We start from the raw sequence: 25,072 nt of genomic DNA on the forward strand, positions 1-25,072 counted from the left end.
CACTTGACGAGCATTTTTTGTACTTTTACAAACATTTGTTCGTAAATGTTCGTAAACACACAAAAAATGTTCGTAAAATTTTGTTATTTGTTCGTAAATTTTTCTTTTCCTGACGAACATTTTACGAACATTTACGAACAAATAACAAAATGTTGTGAAGATTTTTGTGTGTTTACGAACATTTACGAGCAAATGTTTGTAAAAGTAAAAAAATGCTCGTCAAATGATCAAAATGTTTGCGAAAAAAGTACAAACTTTTACGAACTTGTTTGTGGGTTATACGATTCACGAGCATTTCATAACTCGCTCATAGGAATTCACAAACATTTACGAATATTTTTACAAAATTTATTTTTTTCTGTGGTGTATATTACTTTGGAAAATATGTGGAATTGTGCGGAATTTAAACACCTTACAATTTATTTCAAGCTTGTTTCCATATGTTAAAAAAATTGCTTAATTTTTTTTTGATACATGACCTTGAAAATAGTAATGGGGAGTTGAAGGTCATTGAAGAATGCGTACAAAAACTATTTTTTTTATTTGTTATAATTCGTTTTAAAAATAAAGTAAACAGTTTTTTTTAGGAAAACTATTAAAAGTTACGCTAATCATCTTAGTACTGACTAATGGAGGGGTTCCTTGTAAATTTCAAAGTGCTATCTCGTATCGTTTAGCTTCTAAATCTCATAAATAACGAAATGATGACTTTTAGATATAATTTGAGATGCGAGTACTTCTTTGACTTCTCAATCAAGGTTAATATATTTCCATGACAAACTTCTTTTAGGGTTTTTTCGCCTTTCCCTGATGAAGAGTGAATGAGTGAGTGTAATATTTTGCGCCTGTGCGCAATAATATATTATATATCGTATAGAAATTCACATCGCGTCTTACTTCTGTAGAATTTCACACACAGAAATATCGACAGCAGTTTTTCCTCGCGAAATGTCACTTTAAATAAGTGAAATCAGTCAATTGGTGCCATTTGATAAGTATGCATCGCTAGTGCTAAGACATATAATTGCGATTAAATTTTTCTTAGTTAGTTTTTTTTTTTAAAATAAAAATTGAAGATTTTTTTTTAAAGAAAAGTTATGTGGTACTTAGAAATTTATGATAGGCATAAGTTTGAAATTCAATGGAAGTTTAGGAGAACTTAAATGGATGTTAATAGACATTGAGGATATAAAAATGTACAATGATAGTGGTGGAAATGTTTGGAAGGGACTTGAAATTTCAGGGTCAGGAGTTTCAATACCCTTGGTGCGAGATATACCGCAAATAATCTCGGAAGTGACGTCATCTTCACCATTTTACATGAGTACTGTAATAACTGATGTTGGAATTTGTGTCGGAATGCGAAATGTGAATTTGAATTGTGACAATTCGGTTTGTTTATATCCTCAGCCAACACGGCAGACCGTGACTAAAATATCAAATTGTTGCAATTTTAGTGTGTTCAATAAGATCACAACAACTTCTAGTGATCAGCATGGTGCACAGAAAAAATCTGATGTGATCAAGAGAAATGAACATCGATATAGGAGGGATAGGGTTGATGATTGTGGTGCGATGTCACAGGAAATTTTGGCATCTACTCAAATAGACAGACAATGCAATTCGGCTACATTAACCGGTGTTAAAATCGTTCATGGGGACAATAGTGAGATTTCCTGGCTGTATGCTCAAGCTGAACGTGTTGATGCTACAAAGGGGGATGATTTGATGATCAATCAGGCAGATAAAACAAAGTCGATGACAACGTCAACAATTTTAAAAAATGATCGGAAAATTCAGTGGAGGGAGACTTTTCCTGAAAATCCCATAAAAATAGCTCATATTCAGCATCACAACAGTTTGACGAAAATTCAGATGAATAAGCCTGTTCGTTGTACTACCTCACCGAAGAAGAAATGGATTCAACACTATTTTAAGGGTTGTTATGCTTTTCAACAAAACTTGTAAGATCTCAGCTTCAAAATTTACCTACTGCGAGTTATTCGCTTCTTATTCTGAGCGATCGATTTATGGAAATAGAATAACGCTCATTAATTTTTTTTACTTAGTAGTGAGTGGGGCAGTATCAAACATGCATTGCAATCAAAATACACTTTTCTGGATATTAAATTTAGCTACTGTAAATTTTCAAAGAGGGTAAATTAAGCTAATTCAAAACCTGCTTCAAATGGAAATTTTCCGCTACTCCAAATGGAAACGTCACTGTTTTCATGATAAATACAGTACTAAATTACTATATAAATTTTCTATACCTCAGTTTCATTATTTAGTTAATTTTGCTCCAAAAACAGCGAAAATCCATTCATATTCACAAATTTTAATTTGTTAATTTCTGAGAAAAATTAAAAGTGTACCTTTTCACCATCGAATTTTTCATAGATTGACCATGTTTTCCAATGAAAAACACAATAAAGTGACTGTTGTTTATTCATTTTGTTTAACATTTATGTCATATTTCTGGCTAATTTTAGTTAAATTAAGTGCTAATCTTTATTGTTAACGGTACGTGAAGTTTTCAAATGAAATAATTACCTATTTCGTGAACAAAAAGGGTTTTTCTGAAGTGTCTGCAAATGCTTCATAAGAAAACCCCGGAAATATGATTTTTTTGGAGTGATTTTCTTATTGTCTCAGATGGGAAAGGAGAAAAGACCAGAAATAAGAACAAATCCTGCACTCAAGAGCAACTCAACAAGGTTTTGCAAGCCTTTCGTCGTGGTTTCACTTACACTGTTTGTCTCCAATTAGAAGATTTCCCTTGTCTCCATTTGGATTAATTTGTTTCCAATAGAAGCATTTTGCACTTGTGTGTTTTTTACTTGTATTTAAAAAGTTTTCAATTTATATCTAAAGAATTTTCACTTAACGGCGGTAACATTCTAGTAGAGTCAAGGAGCAAATTCATGTAATTCTCTTCAGAAAAAATATGAACTTAATACTTAATGTGTTGAATCTTCTGTCAAAGTTAAAGCATCTGAAAATGGTTTTGAATTAGGACATTTACCCTAGACAATATCCGAGAGTAACTGATTGAATTTGTTTAGCTTGAATTTAGCTAAAGCACGTTTGACATGTTTTAACTCATTCGCGTCACACTTTTATTCAGCAAGTGAATTCATGTAAAATTGAGTTTTTCCTAATGCTTTGTGATCAAATATAATAGTTTTGAGAACAAAAAAATTTTCCATTGCGTGAAAACTCGGAAAAACTCCGGGTCATATATGACCCTATTGTCGGCAAGGGAAGTATACATACCATTTTCAATATCTATATCACGGGGTTTCTAAGTAAGAGTTTTTTTTGCTTGAAGTTATTAATTTGGCCAAAACCACGGAAAACTGAATTGTTATGATGAATGTGCTCCTGGTGTTCAAGGAATCTTCCTGGTAATCCCCTTGAACAGTCTCTGTCACAATATTTTGAGTGGTATTTGGCAAAAATAAACTTATCTACATATTTATTCACACACAATACAATTGCACAATATAAGACGCTTGCAGAATACTCTAAAATATTGCAAAATATGTAATAATTCGTCAGATATAAGATGAAATGTCCAGGAGCAAGATATTTTCCTTCTGGATTTCACAAAGAAAAACAATGTCCCAACTGTTTCAACTACGTTGGCACGAAAAACTGTCATAAACCTTTACCCTTGCCGACAATAGGGTCATATATGACCCGGAAAATTCTACACGCTTTTCTGGAAAATTGAGAGTAGTTTATTATATCAAAATATGCAATATACAATCTTTGGATATTCTATTTTGTGTTTCTAAAGAACTTTTTGCTGAAAAAAATAAATGAATATAAAAAATTTTGAAAAAGAGAAGTCATTTCACAAAGTTCGAAATTCGTGATTTTTGATCTCAAATATTTTCTTTTCCTACATATCTGGAGTCTTGAGAAAATTAGCCAAGAATCTTACATCCTTCTATTATGATATCGTGCACAAACAGATAGATTTCAATTAATGCAAATAGTCAAAAAACTTTTTTCCCCGGGTCATATATGACCCTAATGACGTGAAAGAGTTAAAAAAGGCTTCAGGTGTCTGAAACTGCCCCACCCTCCTCAAGTTTTATAAAGAAATCTTTGAGGTATTATATTTTTAGATATATTACTACTTGGTCCTTTCATCACTGATCACAGAGAGGTAATATAAGTTTGGAAATAATAATCAATTTTTCTTCACGTGACCTTAAGGTGCAATATAAAATGCATTGACATATATTTTTGCAACTTATAGTGGAAATTAGTTAATATTGCATTTGTACGATCAAGCAACATGGTAATTTTTTTTTGTACATAAATCCCTGTTAAAGTAAAATAATCGAGTGAAAATTGTGTGGGAGAAAAGGTAGATATATGATAGTGTTGGAGGAAAAAGAATAGAATTGATTCTAGGTGGTGTTGATTTTGGCCAAAGCCGCGTGCTCTGAGTTCACGTGTTGTGCTTTCTGGCTTTTTTGGCGGGGAAATGAACGATGTGACCTGGGTGTGTGTATGTGCCTGGGGAGAATTTTTCACGACGGCGCTCTACACTGTCTCTATTATATTTCTGGCCTAGTACTTGAAAGGGGAGAGTCAAGGGAAACGGAGGTCAAGTGACTGGACTTTTTTTTTCTTCCGCTCCTTGAAATGCTGAGAGGGATTCTCTAACCACTTCTGGTGAAATCATACTTGATTAATAGCAATATTGTGGGGGATTAGATGGGAATTTTTCCTGTTAGTTGTGACTGGGTTGTATTTAACCCTCAATTGTCCTTAGACCAATGTTAAGGGTCCAAGGATCTTCAATATTATTCACTTATAAATTACACGTAATCAATTTATTAGTTTATTTGTTTATTTTGGCTGTCTCTTCGTTATGAAAATCAATATCTGCACTGACTGAGAGAAATCCGAAAAAGTTAAAATAACATTCCGGAAATGTTTATTTTACCCTGCAGAATTGATCCGAAATCGGTGTAAATATTACCCTTTTTAGGTGTATTGGGGGTTAAAGCTACCCTTTTTCATGTTAATTTTACCCTTAAAAAGGTGTAAAATTAACATTAAAAAATGTTGATATATTTTTACACCTAAAAAGTGTTAAAGTCATGAGGAAAAACAGTTAATCGCACACCCGTTTTTTTTTCTCAGTGTGGCAGTAAACGACCATTATTAGTCTCATTAACGATTATTTGATAAAACTTTTATACACAAAAATTAAATAGGGGAGACCGAGATAGAATTAGTCAAGGGTAGAATTAGACAGTGTGGGGAGTTATAGGTTTTTTCTAAAGAATATTGATATTAAGAATATATTAAGAATATTGAGCAAACTACTATTTATTCAGAGTAATTAAGTCCTTCCCTATTCACAATTTCCCAAAAGAAATATTTCATTTGCTGGCTAATCTGCCCGGGTCTCCCTTACATCAGAACATTTAAAATTCTATAGTGGAAAAAAATCAGTAAATCTTCGTACTTTATTTTAATTAACAAAAAAAAGTTTTCTAAATAAATGTTTGGCAAGATTCTTTGTCTCGTCCCTAAAGGGTTAAAACAGAGATAGCGTAAAATATTCCTCATGATTATCTGAAAGAGTCCAAGTAGGGGAAAATAGTTGAGCTGACAACAATATCAACAAATTGTGTCGTATTTTTTGACATTCCCCAATTGATCACATTCTCATCCGTTGGTCACAATGTAATGCATGATGTGTCCTTTTCAGAAGAACCACTCCTCAATGGACATGCAATTGCCACCCCACCGCTTGTGGTGTTCAGCCATCCGCCACAGCATCATGTTCATAGTGGCAGCAGCACTCATTCCCCTTCGCCCCAGTCGTCGTTTGAGCTGTCGCGCAGTCGAAGCTCATCCGGCTCCTCCAATCACCCAGTAGCCGGCAGTAATGGTTCAACAGCCGTCATCCACCATGTCCTGGTGGGTGGTGAGGATTCGTCGCAGTCGAGCCTGAATTTGAATGGGGGATCCAGTGGATATTTGAGCGGTAGCAGTGTCAACTCTGTATCTGGACTCAATCTCAGTGCAACTGGCGCAAATGGTATCAATACTGGGACAGTGGCAACTGTAGCACTCAATGGTACAACTACCATGGAGCAGATTCAGTTGCAGGTTCAGGCAGCGCCGACAGGACGCCGAAGGACAACGAGTACAAACAGTAATGGGTAAGAATTTGTGGGTGAATTGCTCTCGGTGGGCAATCATCCGCCACCACATGGAACTGTGATGATAAATTACTCTACAAAATATACTTCATTACATTAATACTGATGGGATGCGTGCGGAATTTCAAGTTGACTCATGCGAGAGTTTCTCTTTTGGAGACAAATTTTCCTCATTATAAAGGGTTGGGAAAGGATTCGTTCTTTTTTTTGTTAACGTGATTTATTTGAGTCGCTAGAACAATTTTAATTTGATCAGATAGATAAATTTTCCTTATTTCTTTAGTAGAACTTTTAAATTGTTCTTCGTAAACGTAGCAACGGTAAAATAACACAATTTAATTTAATTTATCCGATGATCCTAATTCTTAATCCAAAAATCTATAATTTTCAGGTGAATATGAACAAAACATTTAGTCCTTCTTCAATCAGTTGGAAAAGAAATCCATAATAACAAATATCGATAGCGCTATAGAATTAGAATTGTCTAATGGTCTTAATTCTAAAACTACAAATCTAACATTGAGATTTTAAATGCTAAAAATTAGTAAATATTATGCGGAAATTAATTTTATTCTATTTGGACTTGTGAGGAAAATAAACTAAGTATTTAAAAAATATTGTAATACTAAGTTCAAATTGTTTGATCGAAAATAGTATCCCGATACACAGAAAATCAGGCTGATTTAATTCTTTTTGAATAGAGATATAACAAAATTTTAAAAGGCAAAATATTTATAGCAAAATTGCTAAAAATTGCTCTGAAATTGTTTTTTCTAGACTAAGGGCAGAATCACATTGACAATAAAATGCTCGCTGTAGCCTCACCGTATTTCGTTAATTTACGCATTTTCATTGCTATTCTTACGCAAATTCTGCATTACCGTATTACCTTATCTCATACTCGGTGGCACTAGGTGAAAATAATATAAGAAAATTGAAGAAATAAAACGAAAATTCGATAAACGATGAGCAAAAAAATGTACGATTAATTTTTTTACAGTTTTTTTGCTCATCGTTTATCGAATTTTCGCTTTATTTCTTCAATTTTCTTATATTATTTTCACCTAGTGCCACCGAGTATGAGATAAGGTAATACGGTTATTGAGAATTTATATATGAATTGCAATGAAAATGCGTAAATTAACGAAATACGGTGAGGCTACGGCGAGCATTTTATTGTCAATGTGATTCTGCCCTAAAGCGATAGAGTATTTTTGAAGGACTTTTGTCTTTGTTCTTAATGAACTATCCCTTGACAATATGGATGACACGATTAGATATTAAACTGTTACCATGGGTCTAGGTTCATTTAGAAATAAAATAAAAAACTGAGTTCTGCTAAGTTTACATCGTTCCAAAGCCCCGGACTCCCATTTTCTCAGACTAAAAAAATCAGCATATTTTCATTTCTTTTTCTTTTCGAAATAATAAACAAAAATTAATTCAAGCTTGTAAGAATATAAAAGTACAGCATTTAAGCTATAATTTTTAGAATTTTTTTTATAAATTTTAAAAATTCAGCCGTTGGGACTTAATTTTTGAAGACCCTTTTCTAAAAAATTTACTTCGCAATGGACAAAATTACTCAGAGTGAATTCGTCTGACGTCCAAAACTAAATAATTTCTATTAGCTAATGATTTAAATTCGTACTTGAACGGTGGGTTTTTCGTTGTCCAGATCACAACTTATTTAATAAGACGAAACGTAATGTAAAATACGTCGAAGATGGTAATTTTTGGCTAAAAGTCTCCCAAAAATGCAAATTATTTTTTTTTTATCCACATTCAAGTACAAGTTTAACCCATCTGTTAATACGATGGTTGACTCCGATAGAGTCACCCCTAAAAAACTTAAACACCGTGAAAAATATGTAAAATTACGGTTTTAAAGTTAAACTTTTAAACTTCTTTTGTTAAGTAAGAATCAGAGACAATTTTTAACGAGTGAAATAGTAACTACAACAATTAATAACTTAAAATATTGCAGATATATAATAATCAAATGTGTTGACTCTATTGGAGTCGTACTGTATTTAGTTTTTTTTACGTTAGATGAATTTACTCTGAATAATCTTACCTACCACAAAGGCTGAATTTTAAACATTTTTAAGTGAAAATTTCAGTAAACATGGTTTAAATTTGTACTTTTACATGCTTAAGAGTTGGATTTTTTTTATTTTGTTGAAAAAACAAAATAGAGAATATGCTATTTTTTACCGACTCATCGGCTCCTTAACACTTGGAAGGACCCTAGTGGCAGCCGCTGCCAATTTAGTTTTCAATGTTATTTTTTATAGTGAAGAATATATCATTTCGCCTGGACGCCTGATTGAATGCGTGCAGAATTTATCTGGCTATTTTTTCGTTATAAAATTTTTAACAAAAATTAAATATTAATGTAAATATATTGCAAAAACAAAAAACTGCACTCGGAAGGACCAAGTGGCAGTAGCTGCCATATGCATTTTATATGGCAGTTTGACGTTCTGCAGATGTAATTTTCTTGATTGTTAGTGTATAAAAGCCCTAAAAGAACAGTTTGAAAGTGTTTTTGCTAATTATTGAGATGAATTATAGGGAAAAGTGACATACCTTTAAATGCGTCAAAATCAGAATGCTTCAATTTTTCTCTTATTTCCCAAAGCTAAAAATCCATTTTGTTAAGCGAAGTTAATAGAAAATAGTTAATAGTATTAACTATTGTTCATAAAGTAGAATTTTTCCTTTGAAAAATAAGAGAAAAATTAAAAATTCAAAGGCTGCCGTATTAAAAGGCACACCACTTTCCCTGACTCCACGATTCTGATAAAGATGAAAACATCGAATGGTTAAAAATCTTTAGATACAGTACCCAAGGAGATGAAATTTCTGATTCAGACACCAGAAAAGAACTGACTAAAGCTCCGAATATTAAAATGTAATTAAAAATATCAAAATATTATGTAAAATTCGATAAGTGGCAGCGGCTGCCACTTGGTCCTTCCGTGACACTTTTAGTTAGGGTTCTACGAAGTGTTAATGACCCCCTTAATGAATTTATTCTCTAGGATTTTAATACACTAAGAAAAAACCTAAAAAGTTAAAACAACTCTATGGCATAGTTGAATTAAATCTACGAATATCGATGTAATTTTTACTCTTTTTCGTTGTAATTTTTAGTATATAGAGTTGAAACAACTCTTCGTGCGAATTGAATAATTTCGTCGGTTATCGATGTAATTATTACTCTTTTTCGATGTAAAATTTCATCTCGACTGAAGTATATGCTTAAGTGTTTTCATTTTAAGAATATACTTCAGTCAAGATAATTTTCGTGTAACAAAATTCATATGGTACATCAACTAAAAATATGCTTAAAAGTGTTTCATGAAGACATATGCGTGCAGTGCATCATATACATCATATATGATATTTCGCTCGGAACATAGGTAACTTGAGGTCAAGAAAATATTAATAAAGAAAATGATAAAATTAAATAAAAAATAAAATTGCAAAGTATAATTCATTTTGGGATTTGAAAGAGATATTTTGACTCTAAAAAAGTTTTTTTTTAACTCTTGAAACAAGTTATTTTAACTCTGAAAACGAGTTATTTTCAGTCTTAAAAAGAGTTATTTACACTCTTTTGTCGTGTAAATTTTAGGAAAAAAGGTTAAAAGAACTCTTCCGAATATAACACCTAAATAGAAGTAAAATCAACTCTAAAAAAATATATACTGAGAGAAATCCGAAAAAGTTAAAATAACATTCCGGAAATGTTTAATTTACCCTGCAATAATGATCCGAAACCGGTGTAAATATTACCCTTTTTAGGTGTATTAGGGATTAAAGTAACCCTTTTTCGTGTAAATTTTACCATTAAAAAGGTGTAAAATTAACATTAAAAAATGTTGATATATTTTTACACCTAAAAACTGTTAAAGTTATGAGGAAAAAAATTTAATCGCACCCCCATTTTTTTCTCACTGTAGTTAATCGAAAATCACAACGAAAAAGAGTTAATTCAACATTGATTCGAGTAAGTTTTAATCGATTATTTTTCTGAGTGTAGCATGATTAGCTATTAAAATATTGTCATGGGTAAGGTTAATTTAGGAACATGAAAAATTGAGTTGTCCGAAGCTTCTGTCGCGACGACGTTCCAAGGTACCGCACTTTCTTTTATGGCCTCTACACACTAGAAAAATTTATGTCCATATTGAAGAGTTTTTCCTACACAAGCATAGGGAATTTACTTCAATATGGACATAAATTACTCTAGTGTGTAGAGGCCATTAGACATGCTATTCGATTTGGGCAAATAGTATTCATTAAAAATTGTTTGTATTCTCTGCAATTTCTCTAAATTTTCCAAGTTTATAAAATCGTATATTTGTGACGTTTTTCAGTAATAAATTTAAAGTTAAAATGTTTTAGAATTACGGAAAATTGTGTTTTTGTTATAAGAATTCTGATACCAAATTAAACATAAAGGGAAAATTGTTTATTTGAGGGTTGAATGAACTCTTGGAGCCAATTTAGTTATTTTAATTAACGCAAAAAAAGGAATATTAGCGTAATATTTTCTTTACTAGTGCACAAAAATTTTACTTTACACCACCTTGATTTTTTATTTGTTGCTTTTTTAGCAGTTTTTTTTTTAATTATCAAATGGCACTATCGAATTGGTAGTCAGATGACATTCTTTACAATCTCGACTTTTACTCGATGCAACTTGCGGGGTTAGTAAGCGATTTTCTTATTTTATCAGATGTTTGTAATTTTTAAACTTTCTGTTAAAAATCCTTTAGAATGAAAGAAATCTGAAGAATAATTGTTGAATGAAATATTCACAATTGAAATTGTGTTCATAAATACTAAAAAGGACCTATAAATTCTTTAATATTTTTGGATTAAGAATTGAGGATATGGGCCAAGTTTAGAATATTTTATAAATCTAGTACCAATTTCAAGGAGTATTTTGTCATCACTGATTGAGATAGTTTTAAGGATAACACAATTTTATGGGAATTGTGGTTCAACATTGGACATTTTGTTGCACAATTTGAACAAAAAAAAAAGATAAAAGAGCAAGAGAGCTTAGAAGAAATTGAGAACGGGTTAGGAATTAAAAGTATTGCCATGTCCAGTGGAACCCAACGTAGCCCATGCATTCTCAGGGCGGGCACACGTGAGGTGCACAACAAGTTGGAGAAGAATCGGCGTGCACATCTGAAGGAGTGCTTTGAGCAGTTGAAGAAACAATTGCCACAGATGCCAGAGGAGAAGAAGACATCCAATCTCTCAATTTTAAGTGCAGCTATTCGATATATCCAAGTACGTTGCATCTCTTTCCACCTTTTTCCCCTATTCACTATGATTCAGTGATTTATTGACAAATTCATATGATTACCAATCTCTGTATTGCTCCTTTTTTTCTCTCGTTTGATTCTTGACTCAGCAGACGTTGAAGAGGAAGGAGCGGGAGCTGGAGCATGAGATGGAGAGATTGGCCAAGGAGAAAATTTCATCGCAACAGAGGATTATTGTTCTCAAGAGGGAATTGTCGTCACAATATGAGAATATTGACTTTTCTACCATTCTTCCGGAGTCAGATGCCCCTACAAACAGTATTCGTGAACGAGGTAATTTCATCTATAAAAATCCAGCCATTTTCATAGGCTCAGCCAATCTTGTTTACTGTGATATTGGGCCTCTCAAGGCTATAAGAGTGCACTAAACTCTTAAGCTTTCCCTCTCACACTATTCTCTGCATTTAAAAGGCACACAAGAACATTAAAATTACAAGCCATAGTTTTTTTTTCTTTCATTTTCTGTAGATTTTTCTTGTTACAAATTGAATAAATTATGAAGGAAAAATTATAATTCCAGTGTTATATTTTACTAACGCGATTTGAAAATTAAGAATAATAAATTTTAGTGATGTATTCAGTGAGAGACCTAACAAAAGCACACAACTTGTGATTTTGCTTTTTCGTCTGGATACGTGCTTCTTATCCATAAGACTTGTTTTTTAATTGGACAGGTGATCATATATTTATTAATTGGTATGTAGTTTAATTTGTTTCTTTTTTAATTTGTTTTTTAACTATAAAATCTTAAAGATATGTTTTAAAATTTATTATCCATTTATAACTTTCCTTCCAGGATGAACATATGTGTAAATGTTTTAGCTGAGATTATTAAAAAAAACATTACTAAATTGTCTAAAAAGCTTAACTACCTGCATATAATCCTGCCATTAGGGAGAGTTGCGATGTAATTTTGATACTTGGAAAATATTTAACATTTTTAAATTGAAATTTAATTTGAAATTTTCAAAATAGATCCTAATAATTTTTCGTTATTGCCAACTTGGAAACAATTTAAGGAAATTTAATTAAAGATTCATATTCTTTAATTAAAAATCTTTGAAAATAAATAATTTTAAAATATCAAAAGTTGGAAAAGTTCAGTTCGTGGGTTTCGTGCTTAGTAATTTGATGGGAAAGCGGTTTTGTGAAAACTCTCACAAAATTTTACTAGCTTCATAAAATTGTGGGTTTTATGCAAATTAGATCGAAACCACCAAGAGTTTATTGTTCAATATCAAGCAGAATATAATATAGATACAGTACGACTCCATTAGTGTTAACCGTGTCAACCTATAAAAATTTTAAACACAATTAAAAAAATGTTAATTTCCAGATTTCATGTCAAACTTTTTAAGTACTTTTGTTAAGTAAGAACCTGAAGCAACTTTTAACGAGTTAACTTAACATTACATTCAACAACCATTACCATAGAAAATTGAAGGAATATGAGAATAAAAAGCGTTGATGCTATTGACGTTGTATTGCGTCTACGTGTCTATTCTACATTTCAAAAACTCAAGTTCTGTGATAATTTTGTGAACATGAAATTTTATTTTTGGTAGAATAAAAGCCCAAAAGATAAGAGACACTAGTAGTGATTTTTTAAAGATCGACGAAGAGGTTATCTACTCTCAAAGGCTCTAGTTTGGGATGGTATATCTCAGATGCTGTCGGATATTTGAATGAGTAACTTTTGTATGAAAGCTTAGCTCATTGGTGTTTAGAATATGGCATTCTTGACGCGATCAGCTCAAACTATGGTCGTCTAGAATCATTTATGTTGAAGATGAATCTTTTATGCAATGTTTGGCTATTTATTTATGGGGTATTTGTAGTCTACGAATCGTGCACAGAAGGATAGTTTAGGAGACGTTTTCCAGGAGTATAATTTTTCGAAGTGGTAATTTCTTTTACTGCTCTACCTTTATACTTTATCTTTGGCAGATTTTAGAAATCTGAATTTTCGAATTTTATGACATTACGCTGTTAGCCCTGTCTGTTCGTGCGGCCATTAGAACGTCTACAGGCTAGACAGTTAGAGATAAAGATTTGGGACCTTCGCGGGACCCTCCTCATAAGTCGCCCGCCCCTATCCTTGTACTCCAAAATCATGTTTTTTGGGATTCGTCGAAAACATGTCGTATGAGGACATTTTGTCCATATACACGGTAAAAACAAAAAATTTTTGGACACTGACCAAAATATTGGAACAAGTTTTCCTTGGAACAATTTTTTTTTGGAATCGATTTACACCTAGAAAAGATATTTTTTTTCCAAAAAATTTTCTTTATAGTCTTGTTATGAAATGCAGTTACAATTTTGTGAGAGTTTTTTTGGAACCATTTGATACTGTGGAATGTCTACAAATGTGAGTTGAATTTGTTTTATACAAATTTGTTCCTTATGGCGCTGGCACACCTTTTCAATTGAGTGAAATTCAATCGATTAAAATTTTACCTCTTACTCTTTCAAACTGAAATAAGATATGTTTGTCTTTTTCTGTCAAATGAAAATTAAAATTTCAATTTCATTTTCAATTTCAATTTCAATTTTAATTTGACAGAATGAGACAGCTATATCTGACTTCAATTTAAAAGAGTAAGAGGTAAAATTTCAATCGATTGAATTTCACTCGATTGAAAAGGTGTGCCAGCACCATTAAATTTGGAACAGAATTTGTTGCACTCGGCTGTTTTGTTCCCACTCTCAGGAACAAATTGATCCATATTTTTTATAACAATATTATTCCTACGTCTGTAACATATTTGTTCCAAAAATCTTCGGTGTCCGTGGACGAGGTAATTTTTGGAACGAAATTGTTACTCATATGGGGATTTTTTTTGTTCCCATTGTCGGGAACAAATCCGTGTAAGTGATTTCGTCTTACTGTTAAGGCCTATACTTCAGTCGAGATAGATTTCTGTGGCGAAATTTTATAAGGAACATCAAATAAAAATCAACTTAAGAGTGTTTTATACAGACGCGTGCATGACGAAATCATATGCGAGTGCTGGCAGCAGGAGGGGAAGGGAATCTTGAATTAAAAAAGTGAAACCATGTAGCACGAAAATTGCCACAGATTTGGCATCCTCTTCGCTTCGATGATGGGTGACTGAGTGTGAGAGGAGGAGGGATATGATTTTATACTAGACGAGCTATTTATTGGAACAAATTCGTTACTAATATTGCATATCTTTTTGTTCCACCTAGAAGGTACAAATTTGTTCCAAAAATTTTCTGTGTCCGTGGACGAGCTACATTTTGGAACAAATTCGTTACTAATATTGGGTATCTTTTTGAGTCTCGTAAAATAAACAAGATTATGCCAAGAATTATGGTGTCCGTGTACGAACTAATTTTTGGAACAAATATGTGCCGAAATTTTTTATCGTGTACGAAAATACCGTTGAATTATTCCTAATCTCGTTTTTTCAAGATCAAAGATTAAAAAGGTTCTAAAGAGGGTATTTTTCAACCGAATGGTGCCATGTTTGGCCTCAATGGAAAGGTCTTGGAATTTTTGAGAGTTCTGAACAGATAATAGAACTCTTAAACTATTTTGGGGGATTTTTTTTGAATGATTGTATGATGGATGATTGAATGATTGATGAATGAAAAGTGAAAATCACGTTGTAAAGAATGAATTATCAAAGGGGGACTCTAAAAGTCCAAGTCGCTATCTCTACCCGCAAGGCCTCTATCTCACAGAAAAGATAGTCCTAAATGGATAAATAGCATGATATATTCACGAAGATATGTTCAAAAAAGAATTCCCCCAAGTATTTAGCCATACTTTCCTTATCAGAAATGATAAGAAAAATAATTTCACGACATTGTCTTTTATCTTATTTAATCTTTGAATCTTTAATCTATTTAATCTTTGAATATTTCAATTTTTCTCTTATATCCTAAAGCGAAAACTCTATTCTATATACTTTAAAAAATAAAATATTCGAAGACTTGTGCATTCAAAGGCAGGACACTTAACCCTTTAAGGACGAGAAGATAAAAAATTGAGGATCAGAAAAAATAATTTTTCTAACTTTTTAGAGCAAAATACTACTTTAAAAGACCGTAGGAAAAGTTTCATTTTTGGGTCACCGGTGACCCAATCGTCCTTAAAGGGTTAAGTGGCCTGCCTTTGAATGATGTACTGGTAAAGAGGTTTAAGGATTAGAACAAAATATTAATATTTTAATCTTCCGTAATAAATCGACTTAAGTATTTTAGAGAAATAATAAATTAAGAAAACAATCTCAAATAAAATATGTTTTAACGTTTTCACTTAAATTTTTGAATTATCACTAAATTTTCCGACTGCAGAGAAACTCGTCAGAGTCGCGATGATATAACTCATGGAAATCGAATGCTATGCATTAGGTAGAGAGCACATTGCCTTGTGTTCATCTTGAACATAAATAATGTATGGCAATGCATATTTGAGACGATGCAAATTGCTTGTTTGTCGAGCATTTCACTTATCCAGACAATCCACCTTTCCGTCAATGAACTGAAGAGAGTGAAAAAAAAATGTTAGACTATGGATGCCTTGTGTAATATGAAAATGAGATAATTTGTCTTGATACAGAGTCATCGACTGAACCATCAATGCCACCGGGAAGTTCAACTTCGGTACGCTATGGGTCGACATCCTCACTGGCTAGCATCACAAATGCCGCATCTCCGAGTCCTGGGCAGATTGGATCACCAGTGATGGCATCTCCGACGAGAAAGTCCACTGTATCTCCACATCCGGCTAGTTCAGGGAGTTCTCACACTGTGGTAACCACGAAACACTTGTACTCCACCACAACAGCTCCCCTGGTGACAGATCCTACGACAGGAGGCCTCGTGACGTCGACCGCAGTGAAAATTGCCATGCCAGGAGCAACAGCCTTTTCAAATCCCCAGTCAATTGCCACAATTGGCGCCATTAATTTTACCACGGCTGATGGACTAAGTCCGGGCATGTTGACAGCCACAAATGCCACAATGCCACTCAATCTCAACTCCAGCCACCATTCCCAAGCACTACAGATCATCAGTACGGCGAGTGGGAAGGATCTAGTGGGAAAGAATGGGATTAGAACGCAGAGTGAACTGAGGGACAATTCCCCACCGAGTCTCGTGATCAATGGCAAGGAGCAGCCAAAGTTGGATCTTCTCACAAATGCCGCTGCTAGTGCCACAAAATTGGACACAGAACCACCCACCAAGGTGATCAAATTGATCAATGGGAGCATCGCTCTGGCATCCATGGACAAGGAGAGCAAAATCATTCCATCCAGCCAGCTTACTCTCTCACAAATGATGAGTGGGAGTAGCTTGGTGGTGAGTCCCATTCCCTTTCTTACGCCATCCCAGAGTCTCAGGGTGATTGGATCATCACCCAATGGCCTGGCAACCATTGAGCTCAGTCCAGCAAGTCCGGCACGGGCTCAGACACACCATACAGTTCCTCAGACGGGTGGAGCACAGCTTCATAAGTTGCTGGCCACGGGACAGGCTCCTGGAGCTACCACTACCATGGTATCCACTTCCGGTGTCAGTGCCTCAGTGTCATCTGTGACTCCTGAATTGGCGAGGCTTCCGGGTGGTGCAGAGCTCAATATTCTGCCCGCCGGTCCCAATGGGACAATCTATCGGGGTCAGAGTGGCAAATTGGCCATCATGAACAATGGCATTACACTTAAAGGTGAGAAGAGCCTCAAAAGATTTTTTTTTTGACAAATTTCCCCGGGCTTTTGATCATTTATATTGTTTTTTACAAATTGCATTTTGGTTTTTTGTGCGTAGGAAGTGACACAACCAGTGCCAATAATCGAGCTGTCCATGTCGTCACACCAATCCAGTCCAACTCCACGCCACTGTCAGGTCTAACGCCCATTGTGGTGTCTCAGGGACAAGGTGCAGCCAGTCTCGCTCACATTATAGCCTCGACCTCACAGCTGGCAGGAAAGGTGAGTACCACAAAAAACAAAACTCCTCATTTAATTGTCTTTGAGATCCTTTCCAATATACCCAAATATCTCTAATTTTCTCAGACAGTATAATTTACTCAAGAAAATGTGCTTTGGTAATTAATCTTCGAGAAGTGTTTCAAATATTTACTTCACAATTAAATATGGGATATAAATATTTACTCTGATTAAATACAAGTCCTATTATTTGAACTAGCAATTCAGTACGATATTAGAGATGCTTTTCAGGGCTCTCAATGAATTTTCCAAGCAAGTGAACTTTATTCTCAATGAATTTGATTAGGGATTTTGAAAGTAGTTAGAAAAAAATCATTATTTGTACCTCCTGTAGTACTGGAAAATATTATTTATCGATTTTGTAGGATATACTCACGCCTTTTCAAAAGTAGCTCTCATTCAGCCATTTCAATTAATGTGAATTATTTTAAATTGTTGGCTGAATAAACTTAAAATAAACAATATTTGCTTTTTAAAAATAATAAAATAGTAATGTGTATGTGTTTTTTTGTCGGCTTCTGAGTAATCGATGAGATCATGTTCTATGGCAAAATTATAGAGAACTTTCTGGTCTATGTTTCACCCATATATCACTTTTCTGCCAGTCCATCCAAATCCTTGATATTTTGGTTTTAATACAAAATTTGTATAATTTCACGAATTTGATTCAAGATAAGTGAATGGCGTCCCCCAACTTCAGCTCTAAATCGAATTTGCATACATTCCGAGTTAGCTCACATCAAGAATCTCACCTACATAAGCCGGTTAGGATTATCTGTCCCTTTTAAAACTTAGGGGAAAAAGTACAGTTCTTAAAATATTTTGCAGACTCACATTTATTCAGAAACATAAACTGAGAAAAAAAGAGGCTACGATTAACTTTTTTTCGTCATAACTTTAACATTTTTCGGGAGAAAAATATATCAACATATTATATTTCGCCCCCTTCTCTTTTAAATAAGGGCATTGGACAAGGTTCAATACTAGGCCCATTGCTTTTTTCTCTCTTCATTAATGATTTACCCTCAGTATTGAAAAATTGCTCCTTTCATCTTTATGCTGATGACCTTCAAATCTATGTTGAGGGTGATCCTTCTGATCCTCTCCAAGCTTTTCACCTAATGAACGGTAATCTTTCTAAAATTGAACGCTGGACGTTATCAAACGGATTAATTCTGAATCCTAAAAAGTCGCAAGCTATTGTGATTTCTAAAAAAGGAGTTACCATTGATTCCTGTCCATTGCACCTTTACGGTGAAACTATCCCTTTTTCTGATCAGGTCAAAAACCTAGGTATAATCTTCAATACAACTCTCTCTTGGTCTGATCAAGCCACTTCTATTTGCCGAAAGGTCAACTATTCCCTGTATACCCTTAGACGCTTCCGGGACATTACGCCCTATGACACTCGTTTGATCCTCGCGCGAGCGCTTCTTCTTCCTTTTTTTAATTATGGAGCAGAGCTATTTTTTGCGGCGGATAGTGACACAATTCGTCGTCTGACGGTCTCCTTTAATGATTGTGTCAGGTATATTTGCGGCATAAGTCGCCGGGATCACATCACTCCATATAGAAACGTTTTCATTGGTTGTGATCTAAGATCCCTTTTGAAGATGAGAGCTGTTCTATTCCTGTTTCACCTATTGATTTCCGGATGTCCTGAGTACCTGTCGAGTCTTCTGGTTAGGGGGGGTTCGGCCAGGGTTCGGGGACTCTTGGTGCCTAGAGTGGGCAGTGACTGCCTTTATAAAACTTTGTTTGTTAAAGGCGTTACTGCTTACAATAGCATACCGAATGATAAGTGCACTTCTGCTGCAGCCATTCGCCAATTTTTTTAAATAGAGGCCTGAGAAGCTTGGGATGTGGAAAATCTTTTCTTTTTTTTCTCTTCTTTTCTCTCTTTATTTCTCCTTATTTTCATTTTTATCCTTTTTTATTTTAGTTTTTTTATTATTATCTTTTTTTTCTTTCACAATTGTAAAAGGGATGATCCTATTATTGTGAATAAATACATTATTATTATTAAAAAAAAAAAACATTTTTTTAATGTTAATTTTACACCTTTTGAGGGTAAAATCAACATGAAAAAAGGGTAACTTTAACCCATAATACACATAAAAAGGGTAATATTCACACCGATTTCGGATCAATACTGATCAATCAACATTTCCGAAATCTTATTTTGACTTTTTCGGATTTCTCTCACTCAGTGTAGGAAAAATGTAGTCATTACGAAGATTGGGATTGTACGAAGTATGGGCACTTTCCTCTACTCAATCAAAAATAATTTAACATTAAATTATCTATCTTTTTATGATTTTAACAGTCCATTTTATGAAAAAATACCTTATTCACGCGTTTGACCATTTCGAAGTTTTTCAAGTTTACGCCATTTTTATAATTGAATTTATATATCGTTTAATAATCGATTGGAATCTAAAAAAAAGATTAAAAAACAATTAAATTATAATATGTTGACTTTCGTATTAAAAAAATATTATTACGGTCATTAACCGGTTCATTAATTATTTGTAATAGGGCTGAAATCGATTCAAACCTGTAGCAATTTAAGAATCTTTCCAACGAAAACAAATTTGGGCAAATCTGTTGAGAAATATGCCCTCGTCTAGTCTTTTAAATCTTTTGATCTTAAAATTTTTTATTAAGATTTGCACAAAGGTCAATCTTTCGCTTCAGATTAGCGATGCATCCAGGCTATTATTTAGCTCTATGATTCTTCTCCACTCCTCTGTTTTATCCTGTAATTCTTTGAAAAATGGTAGCCGACTCTATAAATTAGTTTTTCTATGTTTTTGGGTTAGAAAAATTGGGATTGGGGTAATAATGTATATCATATTAATGGGCTTTGAGTTTTGAGAAAAGGAAGCTCTCCTGAAATCGTTATCTCTATAACCGTGTGACCTCTAGGTTTGTTAAGAAGCGGTGGCAGCCAAAATCTCGAAAGCCAATGTCCCGAAAGTCAAAATTCTGAATGTTCAAAATCCTGAAAGGGATGAAATTATATGGGGAAAAATGTTTAGAATAATTTTCCAAGACACAGAAGATTTCCCTTTGCCTCCAGCAAGCGCGGCTACAATCGTGGGAGTAGGGGAGACTGGGGCAAAATTTGTCAAAAGGAAAATTTCAATATTCACTATTTTCTAAAATAAAAGAGACTGAGGCTTGGAATTTTTATTATAGATAGCCTTCATGAACCTTTTTAAACTTACAAAGTTTCAAGGGATTCGAGGAAGGATTATGTAAAATAAAAAATAATGAATTTTTGAGCCCTATTTTTGGAATATTTGGCTTACAGAAAATATCAATACTGATTAGCTCAATTTAGGCACATTTTTCGTTAAGATAGAGAAAAATTTATCTTCGACAAAGTTATAAGAGGAATAAATTTCCTATAAAAATATGTCTATTTGATATTTTTAACGTTTGCGAGAGTAAAACGTCACAAATTATCCGAAGACTGACAAAATTTGCCCCAGCAATTTTGAGAATATCCACAAAATCGACTTTTAGAAAATGATTCGAAAATCTCATTTCTTTCGAGATAGAGGAAAATAGTCTTCTGCAATGTTATAGAGCACTAAATTTCCTATAAGAATATGCTCGTTATAAAATGTTTACGTTTTCTCAGAGCTCGTGAATAAATTAAATATGCGTTTTGACAAGTTTTGCCCCAGTGTCCCCTATAGCTATGACACTTTTAAGAATTCAGGATTTTGGCCCATTCGGGATTTTGGCTTTCGGGATTTTGGCGTTCGGGATTTTGACTTTCAGGAGTTTGTCTTTCGGGATTTTGAGCGGGATCCAAATATATACCACAAAAATTTCAGGAGCCAATTCAAAATATTTCCGAAGATACAGGGGCGTAAGCAAAGATTGTCATTTCACGAAAATCGTCTGATTCGCGAAGATTCTTTAAAAAATGGGTTATCGGAGGATGAAGGGCTAAAAATCTAATAATTTTTATTTCAAATTGGAGGTCAGCCTAGTTCACGAAGATATTGCAGTCCTAAAATTAAATTGATTTTAGATTGAAATCGTTTAATTTAGTTATTTTTGGGGTTTAATATCCAGTCTTAAATTAAAGTTTTTCCAAAAATCTCGCCTAATAAAGATTTAGAGAAGTTGAGCCACATTGATGGTTAAATATTTTATGTGAAACCCGTACAAAAGGTTAAATAATCGAAAGATTACGATTAAATTGATGTCTCGGTATAGCTCAAGTAAATAAAAATCAATATTTTATTTAGGTATTTCACTAATGACGTTGAAAAATTCTTATAAGGATTGAAGATCACTTGTTCCACCCTCTCTAAGTCATCTAATTCTTAACCAATTTGGACAACTTTAGATCTATGGGAAAGTTTTAATAGTTTTTTTAATTGTAAATATATTTACAATTGATAAAGCGGTTACAGAGTTATCAATGGTCTGAATTTTATTATAGAGTCTATTTAAAATCAATGATAAATCGAAAATTAGTATTTAGAAAAATATTTTGAATAATAGATTATTTCAATAGGTCGTAACAACACCACTGTCCGTGAATGGGCAAGGTTTGCCCCTAGTTCCGGGCACTCAGTACCTGAGTACAACCGTCATGAAGCCGATGGTTGTCGCCATGGCCAGTAGCAGCAACAATCCGGCAAGTGGAGCTTGTACAGTGTCCACAGCCACCCCCAGTACCAATGGCCTCCCACCGAGCTCCTCAGCCGTCGTTCTACACCATCACGCGGCTCCGACCACCGTGGCCGCTAATGAGAGTGGCGGTGTCTAAAAATGCGCCGACAAGGTATTTATGTACATACACACAAAATGTAACTCCTCACAAAATTTAACTCCTTGTCGAGCATTTCATTTTTAGTTTTTTTTTGCTAATTTCTAAATCAATCACAAATCAAATTCATACAGAGAAATATAAGAGAATATATTAGATAAAAAGAAAACAATGGATCGTAAGAATGATCCATATCAATTAGAAAAAAAAGAAAGTAATCTGTGAAGTACACAGTCACTTTTAGTTTGATGGACAGTGAGGGAGTGTATTTCTGGTCGAGTGGAGCGATTCCAAATGCGAGATATAAAGTGCAAAGAATGTGAAGATGATCTTCATAAGATGGGACATTAAAAGATGATTAATTGGGGAATTTAGACTAAAAGTATAATATTCTTTTTTTTTTGAGAAAAACCACACAGTGAAAAAATATTGTAAATAACAATATAAATGTATTTTATACATTTTGAAAATGGAACATACTAATAGTAGAAGCATGAAATTAAAAGAAAAAAATAGTGTCTAATAGTCACAATGAAGAAAAAATGAGGAAGGAGAAAAGTTATAGAAAATATTCCGTTTGTATTTTAATAAACGCAGAATAATGAGATACGCACAATTATTTTTGTTTTATAAATATTCGTTTGATAATTCTGCGAGGAGTACAATATGTGCGCTTCACTCAAATACGGTGTATTTTAAAAAAAAATTGAAAAGACATAAGTTTTTGTGCGTTTCTCAATATTCTATCACAAAAATATATATTTCTGTATGGTGCGTTTCTCATTATCCAAAAAAAAAACAAGGAAACCTGTAAATATCATATTTTATTAGAAAATATATATTTTGTACTTATATTTCTGATATAGATGAAAACTAACTAAAAAAAATTGTGCAGTAAAAATATTTCTATACTTTCATACTTTATCAATCTCAAACATTTTTTTTTATTTTTGCATTTCAATGTTCTTGAAGAAAAGTGATGGGTGATCTTGGCGGTTTCTAATTATTCACTTGTCATAATTAAAAGTAGGGCACACATTATTTATCTGATACTCAATAGTTTAAAATTAAAAAAAGAAAAACATAAATTATTGTATTAAATATGTTCTAGTCCAATCTTATTTTACTGACAAATTTCTATTACAATATTTCTTTTGCTGCAACCATTTTCAGAAAATCAAAATATACCAATAATTTTCGTCCCGAGAGAGACAAATTACAAAAAAAATCAGTTACTTTTTTTTACACTAAACAATTTATTTATATTCTCATTTTTTTTGCTTACAAGGAGAAAAAAACGCATTTTACCACCTAATTTTTTTTTATAATAAATATTTTTTACATTTAATTTTAGGTGTTTAGCGCTAGTGTTAGCAAGTATGAATTTTTTTGTTCTTAAAATTGTTGTATAAATAGCTCTACTATAGAGCGTGAAATAAAAAGAGAAAGAAAAAAAAGATCTTTAGTCAAACAAGGAAGCACTATCATCTTACTAAAAATTCAGAGTACTGTTGCAAAAAGTAAAGCCAGATAGAGAAAATAAAGGAGAGAAATCTTTATAAGAATATCCATATAGAAATACACACACACAAATTATGAATTTTAAAAGGAGTAATGTATAGTGTACGAATGCCTAGAAATGTGAATGTGTGAATGAAGAATGCAAGAAATAAAAATGTGTACATAATTTATCACAAGGTAATTAAGGAAAAAAAATATAAATTGACTATAGTACTACAATTATTGCATAAGAAGTGTGATAAGATTATAAATATTAATATGTAACACAACAGATATTATAACAAGAAGAAAAACAAAAAAAGAAGAAAATGATTAAATAAAAAAGTAAAAAATATCATTTTGTGTTTTTTTTTTTGTGGGGTTTGTGCTGATTATTGTTTTGTGATTGCAAAAAGTGGAATTATTTTTGTTTGGTGTTTGACTTCTGAGAACTTTAACCTGTCGATAAAGTATGGTTTTGTTCCTCTTTTGAATAACCCACGATTGTCCTCAAAAAGGTATCTGCATTTTTTTGTATCACATCAATTTTTGTAATTAATTATAGAGTAAAATTTCCCCTTTTTGTCCATTTTTACAGAAAATTAAAATTGCCTACTGATAATTTTTTGCATATTGATTTAGGGTAAGTGTACGAAATTCCGGCCAGCTTGCAATTCCGGCCACATCTTTGTTCCTCAAATTTCCATGAATTTTTAGTTTCTGCATGTTATAGAGATTATACTATGCAATCAAACAACAAAAAATGTAACTTCGATAAACGAGAAGATGTTAAAAAGACTTTGGAAGGATTCCGGAAGGGCAAGGAACTATAAGAATGAAGGTGGTCGAAATAGGCCACCAAGGCTATGTCTACATTTTTATTCATTTTAAAATGGATTTAAAATGATTTTGGAGAAAATGAAGACGATAAACCGCCTACTAGGTTCTAAGTAACACTCCTTAAGAAAAATTAACAAAAAAATCAATTTTTATGAAAAATATTACATTTTGAACTTGTGACTTTGGCGCTTGCATGCAACTATGCCGAAATTTGGCACACTTATCCTACGCTCAGTCATCATCATCATCATTTTCAACGGCAAATCCCTGTTGGAGTCGTGGGCCCATGCCATACACGCAGCCCACGTTGTCGATCCTCCGCCACTTCAGGAAGATGTTCAGGTTCGATCCCAAGGCGTTCCAAGGTTAGATTCTGAATTTGATTCAGCCACCTCGTCCTAGGTCTGC

General features: G+C 33.2%; 1 protein-coding gene across 24 annotated transcripts in view; it reads left to right on the forward strand.

Moving 5' to 3' along the window:
- The window catches only part of LOC129801810 (mucin-5AC-like), a 39,126-nt gene extending 14,944 nt beyond the window's left edge, over window positions 1-24,182 (forward strand). For 5 of the 24 annotated variants that reach the window (XM_055847217.1, XM_055847230.1, XM_055847200.1 and 2 more), the window contains exons 3-8: window positions 5,741-6,197; window positions 11,327-11,513; window positions 11,638-11,821; window positions 16,140-17,246; window positions 17,348-17,511; window positions 22,070-24,182. In XM_055847217.1, the coding sequence (XP_055703192.1) occupies window positions 5,741-6,197; window positions 11,327-11,513; window positions 11,638-11,821; window positions 16,140-17,246; window positions 17,348-17,511; window positions 22,070-22,324 (2,354 nt within the window). In that variant the 3' untranslated portion in view covers window positions 22,325-24,182. Of the gene's footprint in view, window positions 1-972; window positions 1,940-5,740; window positions 6,198-11,326; window positions 11,514-11,637; window positions 11,822-16,139; window positions 17,247-17,347; window positions 17,512-22,069 lie in introns of those variants that run through there. The other 19 variants (XM_055847318.1, XM_055847308.1, XM_055847334.1 and 16 more) reach the window with 12 other exon arrangements.
- The last annotated feature ends 890 nt before the right edge of the window (window positions 24,183-25,072 follow it).

The sequence above is a fragment of the Phlebotomus papatasi genome, chromosome 1, assembly GCF_024763615.1.
Source record: "Phlebotomus papatasi isolate M1 chromosome 1, Ppap_2.1, whole genome shotgun sequence".
NCBI lineage: Eukaryota > Metazoa > Arthropoda > Insecta > Diptera > Psychodidae > Phlebotomus > Phlebotomus papatasi.